The 12470-nt window shown below is 33.5% G+C and overlaps 3 protein-coding genes and 1 non-coding gene across 4 annotated transcripts; 2 read left to right on the forward strand and 2 right to left on the reverse strand.

Moving 5' to 3' along the window:
* Positions 1 to 238: 238 nt before the first annotated feature.
* On the reverse strand, positions 239 to 3382 carry LOC105775876 (cytochrome P450 716B1). Its single transcript, XM_012598373.2, has 4 exons — positions 2849 to 3382; positions 1818 to 2259; positions 1014 to 1198; positions 239 to 674 (listed from the first exon to the last, which is right to left on the reverse strand). The coding sequence occupies exons 1-4, from the start codon at positions 3341 to 3343 to the stop codon at positions 372 to 374; spliced, it is 1425 nt and encodes a 474-aa protein (XP_012453827.1). The 5' UTR covers positions 3344 to 3382; the 3' UTR covers positions 239 to 371.
* A 1877-nt stretch (positions 3383 to 5259) lies between these two features.
* On the reverse strand, positions 5260 to 8839 carry LOC105778165 (tobamovirus multiplication protein 1). The gene is made up of 11 exons (XM_012601796.2): positions 8426 to 8839; positions 8053 to 8143; positions 7906 to 7958; positions 7630 to 7722; positions 7423 to 7494; positions 7260 to 7332; positions 7100 to 7145; positions 6943 to 7006; positions 6799 to 6852; positions 6162 to 6239; positions 5260 to 5790 (listed from the first exon to the last, which is right to left on the reverse strand). Exons 1-11 carry the CDS (start codon positions 8582 to 8584, stop codon positions 5698 to 5700), a joined length of 876 nt encoding a protein of 291 aa, XP_012457250.1. The 5' UTR covers positions 8585 to 8839; the 3' UTR covers positions 5260 to 5697.
* Positions 8840 to 10149: 1310 nt separating this feature from the next.
* On the forward strand, positions 10150 to 10221 carry TRNAW-CCA (transfer RNA tryptophan (anticodon CCA)). The gene has a single exon. It is a non-coding gene; the product is annotated as a tRNA-Trp (tRNA).
* A 56-nt stretch (positions 10222 to 10277) lies between these two features.
* Positions 10278 to 11847, forward strand: LOC105777161 (pentatricopeptide repeat-containing protein At1g61870, mitochondrial). The gene has a single exon (XM_012600258.2). The coding sequence runs from the start codon at positions 10352 to 10354 to the stop codon at positions 11540 to 11542; it is 1191 nt and encodes a 396-aa protein (XP_012455712.1). The 5' UTR covers positions 10278 to 10351; the 3' UTR covers positions 11543 to 11847.
* Positions 11848 to 12470: the final 623 nt, after the last annotated feature.

Raw genomic sequence — 12470 nt, forward strand, 5'->3', positions numbered from 1 at the left:
CTCAAATGGAATTTGTTATTTAAGTTCCTTATAAAATAATTAAATTATTATTCAATTCCGCCCCAAAAAGATTTTAGATTCATCCCTGGCTTTAATTCTACGAACACATATGGGCCACAATTAATAATGTAATTCTAACCATTTTTTCCTGAGTCAAAGTTACACCTATTATTATCAATTAAGTTTTAACTCGGTTAAAACTATAGTTATTGCAGCAATCAATAATATATTAGCTCGAGTGTGACTAAGCTTGTATTTCATCCGATTTAGAAGTCGAAAGAGATTACATATAAAGATAGGTATTATACATCAATTATTCAGCAACACAATTACATTATAATGCTACAAGGTGCTTTAAGTTTTAATGGATTCTAACAGTCCTTAGGCTCAATTTCTATCAGCATTCCATCACTGAAAACTGGAAAAGGGTTTCTCGAAAATGAATTGTCCAAGCAACAAAGCTTCCATTTAAATCGAGTCACCAAGTAATGAATTGTAACCAACGTTTCGATCCTCGCAAACTCGTTCCCGGGGCAAATCCGCGCTCCACCTCCAAATGCCACAAAGCAATATGGCGGGATCGACGCTTGTTTCTCGAACCGCGCTGGATCAAACTTCGACGGGTCCGAGAAAATTCTCCCATCCATGTGTGTCATGTTTGCGGCCCAAATCACCTAAAATTCTCAAAAGATTGCATATTCGGTTTAGAGATAATTATGATACTAAACCAAACTATTAAACTAAGGACCAACATAAAAGGGAGCCAAAGGGCCTTTAGCATCCAAAATTTTTGAAATTTTTACTTAAAATTTCTCCAAATTTTTTTAAAATTCTAATCAAGCTCTACAAAAAGTTTTAAAATTTTAAATTAAACCCTCTAAAACTTTCTCAATTTTTTTATTATTTTTTTCAAAATTTTTAAAATTTTAATTAGACCCTTCAAAAATTTTAATTAAACTCCTTAGAACTTAATGCTACGTGCCACTATTGTATTAAACGATATAAATTCTTACTTGCCATCCTTTGGGGATAGTGTATCCTTCATATTCAAAGTCTTTGAGGACTTTCCTAAGAGAACCTAACAATGGAGGGTTCATCCTTAAAGTCTCCATTGCTACTCTCCATGTGTATTTCATCTTGGCAAGGTCATCCCACGATAAAAGCTCCGAAGTTTTGGTCTTGGCTATCTTTTCTTGTTCTATAATTTCAAGCTTAATTAGAAATACTATAAACATGGTTAATAGAATCAGTTGGTTGAATTAAAAATAGATGATACAATCAATTCAATCGGTACCATAAAATTGAAAGAAAATTAAATTGGTCAAAAAAAATCAAATCAGATAAAATTTAATTAAAAACTGTTTGAATCAGATTTAAGTTAATTTAAATATTTAATTTTATTTTTTATAATTTATAAAATGATGTTTATGTTTCTAGCATTATTTATTTGTGTTTTTTAATTTTAATGATTTTTTAGATTTTTTTTACAATGGTTGAACCAGGGATTAGTGGTCTAACAAATTCGATCACGGTTTCTTTAATTTGGTCCCTCTACTATGCTCAATTTTGGGATTAATACTTGTAATTTTTGGCATAATTTAATCTCACTGTTTTTATAAAGTTATTAGTTAACTCAAATAATTAACACCATTAATTAATCCAATTAAAATGTGAATGTGAATTTTTCTTAAAAAGCATCCCTCCCACAAAAAAGAACCATATCAAATCCCAGATTTGAGCATAGTAGAAGGGCCAAAATCACAATTCGCCCATCTTCGTGTAATCAAACATGTTTCGAACTTGAATCATTCGCTTACCTTGCACGATTTTATCATAAACGGATCGATCCATACCCAAAAGCCTGACCAAGAAAGTAATGAGAACGGAGGATGTATCATACCCCGCTATCATCACACCTATTACGTTGTCCACGATTTCTTCATCGGACATACGGATCGAAGGCTCAGTTTTTCCGATACCGAGCAAGCAAGCGATGAGATCTTTTCGAGTATCAGCAACCCTTTGCTCCAATGCAGCCTTCCTTTCACTAATAAGATTCTTGATGAATGCTCTGAGTTGTGCACTAGCTTTAAGGCTACGGTTGAACCGTGTGAAGAGAAGGTTTATTGGTAATGACATTAAGCCGTTCATCATATGTTGAAGAAGCTCTATAAGATTGTTTCTTGTTTCTCCTTTTCCAATGCCAAATATGAGTGAGCTCATTATGTTGAAAGTGAGAGTCTTCATCAATGGCATTACCTATCAGGAACACCAAGCCACAAAATTGCTTTAAGGGAGCAAAAGATGAATTATAAATTTTTTGGAAGGCAAAGTGAAATTCTACTGTTATACTAATTTGTAATTCCATAAATTCTAAAAGGATTAAATCATAAATTCTACTGTTATCAATTTGTAATTCCACTACCTACCCTTTTATCTACGCCCCTTTACGTAGGTAGTTATAGGAAAGGGAAAAATGTCTGAATTTAATCTCCCTAATTTCATTTTGAATATTTTAATCTCTCTACTTTTATAATGATTAGTAAATTTAAATTGATAAGAGGGTTACCGATTGAGTCTCAGTTTGATTGGCATTGTTATTGCTACGAATTCGAGTGTGTTGAAGCGTATTATCTTCTTACATGCCATTAATTAATTTAAATAGCTAATACCATTATTATTTTGATTAAAATATCGATATAAATCTATTAATAATACCCATTCCAACACACACACACACACACAAAAATAACCCATATCAGTATCATGAGTCGAAATCTATCTCAATAAATTAAAGTTCAAATTTAAGGAGAAAAACTAAAATTTGACCAATTGTATCAGACCTTACCATAACCTTTTGATTCCCATGCCAATGCATCTCTACATGATTTCTAACTTCTTCATCCATCTTCCCAACATATTGTTTCAACATTTCAGGCTTCAAAAACGAAACAAGGGCTCCCCTCACACGCTTGTGATCATCGCCGATCAACGCGGTCATATTTCTCTCTCCACAGATCCTTTTAAACGACGGCGGTTGGTGGTTTCCGAGTACGTTACCGTCGCAAGTGAAGATGAACTTGTTAGCACTCTGCCCGTGTACGAAAACCGTCGGGGTACCGAAGAGGCTGAGCTTAGAAACGGGACCGTATTTACTTGTTCTTTGTAGAAGCCATTGCTCGATGCTGTTGGTTCGCATTGCATGTAGGAAACTAAGGGTTTGGCCTATGAGGGGAAACCCCATGGAACCTGGTGGATGCTTTTTGGGTGGTGTTTTTCTTGTTAAGGCAAAGTAAAGAGAAGTGAGTAAAAGGAAGAAGATGAAACAGTTTGTAAGATCCATTGTAATTGAAAGTTGAAACCGAAAGTGTGATGTGAGGGGATTGAAGATGGTTGTTCTATTTTTAGGAAAAAGTTGTGGTATCTTTGTCAAGAATAAATTCATATGGTCCCTTTGGTAACTTTTTTTATCTTGATCCCTAAATTTTTTATTAGTCCATATTAATTCCGAAACTTGACAACTAGTTTTTCCCATTTGGTCTTCAAATTTAGATAAAATATGATAACCTGATATTTTAATATAATATTGTGTCATGTCATGTCATCACTTGAATTTTTTTTATAATTTCTTTATTTTTTTAAATAATTTAGGTGATGACTATTTTAAGGAGATACAAGTTTGAGACTAATATGAATTAATAAAAAGTTTGGAGACTAGTGTGGGAAAAGTTATCAAAATCAGGGACTAAATGTTACTTTATCCATTTTTGTTAGTCACTATATATATATATGATTGATAGTTATTCGCAATGTTATTTGAATCGGATCAGACCAGTCGGCCGGGTCGAGAACTGATTGAATATTAGTCTAGAGAGTGATTTTGAACTGGTTAAGTTGAAAACTGGTATGAACCAGTTAAATCGGGTTTTTAATTTTTTTAATTGAACTGGTCTGAGTGATTTGACCGTCCGTTTTAAAAAGCATTGGTTTCTTCGATCTAATTCTAATTTTAGTCCTTATTTTGTTGGAATTTGAGATATTAGGTCTTTTAACATGTAAGTTTTATATTCTTAAAAGGAAGAACATTAACAGTGTTATTAGTTTAGGTTTATTATAAAAGTAGAATGAATAAATTATGATAAATTAAATTAAAAAAATTGAATCTCAAATTTTAACAAAGTAAAAGGACTAAAACTGCAATTAAACTCTAAAAATAGAGAGTTTTTATAATTAATTTTTCTGGGTGGTGTTATTCTATTTCTTGTTTTAAACCTACTGTTTATTGTCCTTCTGCATTTGGGTGCCTTTCCAACATGAACATTAGTGAATGCCATTTTTCTTTGATGCATTTTCGATAAGTTGCTTCACGCTACATATAAGTTTATTTTATATCGTCAAATTAGAGGCTCTTGCTAATTGAATTTTATAAAAATGTCAAATTAATAGCTCCAAAAGCTACATAGTATTTGACATCTAAACATATATGAAGAACATCATTCCAAAAATACAAAGATTAATACCAGAAGATTCTTTCCTAGCAGAAAAGTAAATGTAATGAAATTCATATTAAAACTTTCTTACGAGGTAGTCTTGTTGATATAATATTTTGTGTCAACAATTTGGACAAAGTTTAATTAAAAGAGTCTAGAAAGTTGTGAGGATATTCGGGGTAAAGTTGTGAGCTTTACAAAAGTCCTTTTGGATAGTTGTTTTGTCGTGTGCATGAAGTGCTATCAATAGAATTATAGAGTGCTTTACTGAGATGTAATAAGATGTGATGTAATTATGATTTATAGAATCAACATAAAGTATTAGAATAAAAAATATGATAAGAAAAGTCTCTAAGTGAACTCTGATGTGATGTGTTGATGACCCACGTAAGAAAACATGAGAATTCTCATTATGTTGTTATACCATACAAGGTGATTAAGTATAATAAGTCGGAAAACAAAAGAAAACCTTGAGTTTTTTTGTAATATTGAACTAGTTTGAATTTACAATAGTATTAAATGCCATCTCAAATGGAAAGTGAATTATATTTAAAACACGTTTTATATGTAAACATATACATACATACTGCATACACAACTTGAATATGATGTGTTAAAAAATTCCTTAAATTTTATTTTTATTTTTTAACACATCAAATCTAAACTATCGATATTGTAAGCATACACATATTTATAATTTAATGCCCGTGTTTTAAATACACTCTACATCAAATCTAAACCTCATTTATCGCCTAAATTGATAATTACATTGATGGAAGAACCTAATAGATAAAATATTGATACTTTAAAGGCTCGATTACAATGTTTTGAAGTCTACTTGAAGGACCAATTTAAGAATATAAACAATAACTTAAAGCGAAGTTATCCCTTAGTAATATTATCAAATGCATGGGTTAAGAAAACTGATATCAGTTGGACCAAGTATTTGTAAGAACAAACTGATGCAAACAAGTACAAAATTGAATCTACAAGGAAGATATTTTCCTTCTACTTATTGTCGACCAATAATGAGGAGAGTGTCGATAAACCGACTATTCGATCACGTAACCGATGAAGAAATCAACAATGGCTTCCCTTAAAGATTTTGTCGGCATCTTGACTAGGCTGAGTTCTACGTCTGGATGGTTTTCGAGGTTTGCTTCCCTCACTCGACTGGAACAATCCAATGAACAAAGACGCATCCCGACTAAAGGATCGGGTGATATTGGGCGGATATTCTCTTCGGAGGCAACTTACGAAGGATGTACAATACTAGAGCTGAAGGTAGGATCTCAACAAGCTGTAATTTGATGAAATATAGAAATTTACATGCTTAGGAACATATAAATAGGATGCTGCAAATAAAAAAGAAGCAAAATACACCAAAAGCCACTAAATTATTAGTAAATTCACATTTGATCAATTAACTTGAAAAAGTTCTAAAATAGTCATTGAATTGTTTGAAAGTTTTCATTTAAGTCATTCATTTGAAGCTTGTTAGCCATACTTAAAAAAAAACCATTAACAATGTAGTGACTTAAATAAAAAGTGTTGAATAATTCAATGACCATTTTGTAACTTTTTAAAATTGAGTGACCAAAACATAAATTTATCAGTAGTTTAGTGACCTTAGTTGTAGTTTACCTATAAAAAAAGGGGTTCTTAAAATACCATGTAATAGATCAAGTTCAAAACTGGATGGTCTAAAACATCAAGCGATGCATCTGAATCAAAGGCCGATAAAACTACCTGCACATCGAGAAATCGGAAGATTTCGCAACCAAATGAAGAAAGCAGCATCAAAATGTATGATTGTTATAACGCATTTTACGAGGGTAAAAGTACTATAGAAGCCCTTGTACTAAGAGTCATTTACCTCTTTTACTAAAAAATAGCAATTTTTTCATTTACCTAAGATAAAAAAGTAAACTAACTATTTTTATTAAAATTTTTATTTATTTCTACTATTAAAAACTAGCGTAATTGACAGTAACAAACAATTACACGTGGCTTGCCACATGTGCCTCATTCTAAGACAGAATTAATTTTTAACAGTAAAAATAGATAAAATTTTTAATAGAATAATCAGTGCTCTTTGATCTAATATACAGGGAACTTTCTTATTTTTTAAGTACAAGGGCAAAATGCAATTTAATTCTTAGTATAAGGGAATTTGTGTACTTTTACCATTTTAAAGCGCCGGATAATCTTAACCAAAATGTCTTTGCGAAGATAATCTTAAACCCAACCTAGGAAGAGGACTCGAAAGAAGATACACTTGGGTTTGGTCGGAAAAAGAAAAACTTACCACAGAGCATCTAATAAGGAAGCAGGTGAAACAAATGGCAGTAACTGATCCAACCTACAAGAAGGACATCAAGTATGAAATAGTCACGCCAAGAATGATTAACTATGCAGTGTAGCTAGGTGAACTATATAGGGACGAAAATACCTCGTTAAGCTTCTTCCTTCTTCCTTTTGACTCGATGGGGAAACGTTTTAGCATGAAAAATAATCTGAGAGGATTTGAGTTTGTGGAACTGGTATCATTAGAAATTTTAACTCTAAGCACAATAGCCATTAAAATCGCGTTAACAAACAACGATTACCTTCCTCCATACAACAAGAATCCTAATGCAGCTATAAATGAGATCGCTGGAGAAAAGAATATGGAAAATACGCGGCACAGTTAAACAGAAGAAGCAACATTTAACGTGCATAATATCCCGAGATAAATAACTTGTTTTGATGGTTCATTATTATGCTTACCGGCAATAAATACTTTTCCGATGAATTCCACCACGCTGTTGTCGTCTATCCAAAGATACAACCAAATGCAGACCTGAAGTCAAATGTCAAAACTTCATTTTAACTTCACTTCAGTATCATGTATCAAAGCTAGTTGTAGTAGGAAACTCAGTAAACGGCTCACCTGTATGACGTAAATAACACCATTGATTGCCGCATAAGAAATTCTGAGTTTATCCGTTGGTAAGCTTCTTGCCTGTTCATAATGACAAGGTAAAACGTCAAAGTTTCTCGCAACATTACAAGAAAGAACTGAGTGCACAAGGTTCTAACTCGGTTTATTGATCAAGGACAAGGCATACATCGTTTAACAGAACGAGAAATCACTTGCCTGGTGATAAATCTCTGCCCAAAATAGGGCTAGTAACGTATACGTGGAGAAAAACAGAAGGCTTGGAAGATCCAAGAGTACGAATATAAGTACCTAGTTAAAGAAGAAACGGCTCGTGTCAATATAAAACCCTTGTTGTTAAGGCTAGTTTTAGTATTGTTGCTGCAATTGAAAAGTGTTCTTGAAGAACCTATTGCATACATAAGCCAATGCAAACTTAAGAACTTTTCGTATACGAAACCGAACAGATATCTCCGAATTACATAGGAGACTAACCTTGGGATGCAATAAAAATACTTGTTTGTGAAACCCGAACACGATGGCACGCACTGCAACAACGAGAAAACTCGTATTCAGATACTGAAAGTTACATCCTCAATCCTCATTACAATGCAATACAGGACATAGGATATCATATATCACCTCCATTCACAATGACATTCATAAGATGGAAAACCTTTTGCGTAGTCCAACCGTATTCGGGTACTCTCAATTCGATCCTTATTAATTGTATCTGCAAAATCATAAACCCCTAATTGTTACAAGCAAACTAATATAGCTTCTGGAAGTTGAAATCATTAACAATGATATTGACAGTTTAAAGCTTTAATTTCACACAGACGTTTATGCTTCAATCGTACTAATATAACTCAGTAAATAAGCAAACCAAATCAGTTGGATTCCTAAAATACTGGAAATCATTAAAATAACAACTCTGATCCGAGCAAAACGAAATAGAACAGTCGAGTGAATGAAATAAAAACGCACAAACAGTGGAAAAATTGAGAAAATTGACCAGAGCAATGGAGGAAACTAAGGCATAAGCGGCGCAAAGTGTGTAAAAGATGCCATCTTGCCAGTGAGTCGATTCATTGACTTCGTCCCACCAGCTAGAAACCAGAGCTGGAAACTCAGTAAGCGTTAAGTCCAGTGGTATTTTCCTTATTCTAACCATCTCTCTTATTTTTCCCGAACTTTCCCGGGAAAGTCAAAATCCCCAGAACCCAAACAGAATACCCAGAAAGACTACAACTTGGAAAGAGAAAAAAGAAGAAGAAAGGGTTTTGTATTTAAGTCTAACAATGGGTCCAAGCCGAAAGGGATGATGATGAAGTGATGAAGCCTTTATTATGCGCTTTTCCTTATGTTGGGTTCACTAAAGTCCAACCTAAGCTTCAACAGAGTTCATCGATGAAATGTGGTGGTTGGTTGCAATTTGCAACATTGTTTTGGTTATAGAATGTGTCAAAAGTAAGGATTTTTTTTTTTAAATTTTAGATTTTGGTTGGTGGCATTAATTGTAGGATCAATCAATCAATTCAATCAATCTTTTTAATCCTTATCTAATGTTTAAGTGTATTTTGTCCCCATTTTCCAGCTCAAAATGCAAACAAAAATTTTTGTCTTCCATATGGGATTCTCTGTTCCGGCCATGAAATGATGAAGTAGCAGTAGCAGAAGCAGATGCAACTGTTACGATGGCTACCACCACAACTGCCGTCAATTTTCAGTTTTTTCTTTCCTAAGATTATTTCGATTTGAAATTAAGATTTCAGTCATTACAAGTTTGGTTTTTTTAATTAAATCGAGTAATCGAAAAATATGTGGAATCCATGGGTACACCTCGCGGTAATTTTATATTTTTATAATCACCTTAGATTAATGTCACACCGTTGACTATGGTAATGATTTAGTGATCAATAACCTAATAAATCAGCAGTATTAGTGATTATATTGTAAATTTTAAAATTTTATAATTAAAATGTAATTTAAATTATACATAATTACTAAATTATTTTAAAGTTTCATAATAAAAATATTATATAAAATTTATTAACTATTTTTGTTTATATAAAAATAATTTTTAGAAATGTTTATTTAAAAACTTTGAATCTTTAATAAATAATATTTAAAACCATAAAATAAAATTTATATGGTTAAAATAAGTTCAAAAATTCAAATATCAAAATTAGTATGGAAAATACAACATCTGAATTGAATTATAATGATTAGTTTATCTAACCAAACTCACCCCTAGAAGAGGACTTTATGGGATTGTTTGCTTCGGCCATGTAAAGGTGGAGTAATGTTAGCAAAAGAATTAGACGGATTAGATTTGATTAATTTGAATTAGATAATTGAAAGTTTAAAATTTTGAAGTAATTTCAAGTTAAATAAGCTTGATTTTCAGGTTTGGATAAAAACTGAACTTATATAATTTAGTATTTGTTCCATTTTGATTTTGAATCATCTTGAGTTCGATTGTTTTGGTTAACTCATTATGAATTTAAATTATTTTCAGATTCTTATAATTTCGAATATAAGTTTACTTCTACATGAATATAAACTTTTAGGCCTTGCTTGGTACAGTGGGAAGAAAATGGTAGGATGAAAAATATAAATTTTCTTTGTGCATATAAAAAATTAATTTATTTCCTCCTTTTCATTTTCATTTCATCCCTCCACTTTTCAACATTCTTACGTCTTTTAGCATTTTTCTGATTAGAAAATATCACCAACGGATCCGTGGCGCAATGGTAGCGCGTCTGACTCCAGATCAGAAGGTTGCGTGTTCGATTCACGTCGGGTTCAAAATCCCGGTCCAATTGGATCCATTTTTGGTCCCTATAATTTTAATGCTTCCTTCCCTCGCTTTTTTTTTTTTTGAGTAAAATAACACTCCTTTCTCAGTGATCACTAATCTACTCTGCGAAAAAAAAAAATGGCCTTATTCTCCCGCATCCGTACACCGGCCACCACAGCTTTCCGCTTCCGCCACTTTTCAACTGTCTCCCCAAACTCCTCCACCTCTCTCACCACCCACCAAAACTCACGCGCCGCCCTCTCCCGCCTAAAATCCGAGCGAGACCCCGATAGCATCCTCGAAATCTGCCGCGCCGCCCGCCTCACCCCATCCTCCCATATCGACCGAATCGCTTTATCCGTTGCTATCTCCAAACTCTCCGAAGGCAATCATTTCCAATCCATCGACACTTTCCTCCAAGAACTCCGTTCCCGTCCCGACTTACAAAATAATCGTTTCGCTTCCCATTCTTTAATCCTCTACGGTCAAGCCAAGATGCTAAACCGCGCCGTGACGGTCTTTGACGAATTCTATAACAAGGGGTTTTGCCGTTCAACGAAATCATTAAACGCTTTGCTCGTTGCAGGGTTGATAGCAAAGGATTATGAAGAAGTGAAGAGAATTTTCATGGAGTTTCCACAAAGGTATAAGATTGATCCCGATTTAGAAACTTATAATAATGCTATTAAAGCTTTTTGTGAATCTGGGTCTTCGAATTCAGTGTATTCAATTTTGGTTGATATGAAAAAAGGAGGGGTTAAACCCAATGCGACAACGTTTGGGACTTTGTTAGCTGGGTTTTATGTAGAAGAAAAGTATGAAGATGTTGGGAAAGTGTTGAATTTGATGAAGGAATATGGGATTCCTGTTGGGGTTAATACATATAACATAAGGATTCAAACCTTGTGTATATTGAAGAAATCTAATGAGGCTAAGACCTTACTTCATGGGATGCTATCGAAAGGGATAAACCCGAACTCGGTTACCTATAACCATTTGATTCATGGGTTTTGTAAGGAAGGGAATTTGGAGGAAGCTAAGAGCTTGTTTAATAGCATGGTGAATAGAGGCTTGGAGCCTGATAGTAATTGTTATTTCAATATGGTTCATTTCTTGTGTCAAGGTGGGGATTTTGAGGCTGCCTTGAAAATTTGTAAGGACAGTATGGAGAAAAAATGGGTTCCGAAATTTTCGACTATGAAATCACTCGTGAATGGACTCGTTAGCATATCTAAGGTTGAGGAAGCTAAAGAACTTATCAAGAATGTTAAGAAGAAGTTCTCGAAAAATGCGGATTTGTGGGATGAAATCGAGAAGGGTTTGTTGTAACTAGGGTGACAATGGCATAGACTGTTCTTTAAATAATGATTATGAACTATTAGAGCTACTTAGGTCTGGTCTTAGCCATTTTATATGGAAATGAAAATGAATTGGACAGTTTTTCATTATAGGGACGGATCTTTTTTCCTTCTGTTTGTTAATTAGTGAAAAGCTTGTCTTTTCTGAACTTGGGTTATCTAGCAGTGGAATCCACCACTTTTAAACGGTAATGTCTTTCTGAATGAAATCCTGTTATCAAGTTGATATTTATAATAGAATTGAAGCTGCTGGTTCGGCTCTGCTTACTGATAAAACTTTACATTGATTTCAGTCTAGTGAAAGTTCTTCATATTTGAGACAATATATCGAACTTTTGTGTCATGCCTTGGAAGCTACTCTATCGTATTCAGTTATGTGTATTTGTAGAATTAGCTAAACACCATGTGTTACCTCACATTCTCACGCTATTAGGTAAAATTGTGGTGCATATACCGGTACATAACCTTAAAGGTTTATAAACGAACCGAGTGCCGCATGCTTTTTGCCTATTGTAGCCCTAAGTCCCAACTGAAAATTCTTGCATGTTCAGGTTGTGCTTTGATTTACTAAGGCAATGAGATTAGAAATCTCGCATGAATTAAGTTTTTATCCAATTAGGTGATGCTTTGTGAATGATATATCTCCTGATATGAATGAACCTTTGTTTCTAGACTTGATTATTGGAACCGAAAGTTATGGATTTCTGTTTGAAGTCACTCTTGGCAATAAGTGTTCAAAACATTGCTAGATTGAGAGACATGACATAAATCAAAAGAATTTCTTAAAAACAAAGGTTATACAATTTTGTTAGAAGATGGGTACAGGGAATTCACCAAGCAACCAATATGCTCCTTTGATTCTACATCCAGTTTGTACTCTGCAGCCTTTCCAAGCTGCA

The sequence above is a fragment of the Gossypium raimondii genome, chromosome 10 (genome assembly GCF_025698545.1).
Source record: "Gossypium raimondii isolate GPD5lz chromosome 10, ASM2569854v1, whole genome shotgun sequence".
In the NCBI taxonomy this organism is placed as follows: domain Eukaryota; kingdom Viridiplantae; phylum Streptophyta; class Magnoliopsida; order Malvales; family Malvaceae; genus Gossypium; species Gossypium raimondii.

Bases quoted from the DNA above. Each gene is read 5' to 3' on its own strand.
- LOC105778165 (XM_012601796.2), bottom strand. From the start codon at position 8,584: ATGGTTAGAATAAGGAAAATACCACTGGACTTAACGCTTACTGAGTTT. The intron at 7,495-7,629 runs GCAAGTGATTTC...CATTATGAACAG, and splicing joins GGGCAGAGATTTATCACCAG to GCAAGAAGCTTACCAACGGA. The intron at 7,146-7,259 runs GTAAGCATAATA...TCTTTTCTCCAG, and splicing joins CGGAAAAGTATTTATTGCCG to CGATCTCATTTATAGCTGCA.
- LOC105777161 (XM_012600258.2), top strand. From the start codon at position 10,352: ATGGCCTTATTCTCCCGCATCCGTACACCGGCCACCACAGCTTTCCGC.
- LOC105775876 (XM_012598373.2), bottom strand. From the start codon at position 3,343: ATGGATCTTACAAACTGTTTCATCTTCTTCCTTTTACTCACTTCTCTT. The intron at 2,260-2,848 runs GTAAGGTCTGAT...TGTTCCTGATAG, and splicing joins ATGGGAATCAAAAGGTTATG to GTAATGCCATTGATGAAGAC. The intron at 675-1,013 runs GTAAGAATTTAT...TGAGAATTTTAG, and splicing joins CTATCCCCAAAGGATGGCAA to GTGATTTGGGCCGCAAACAT.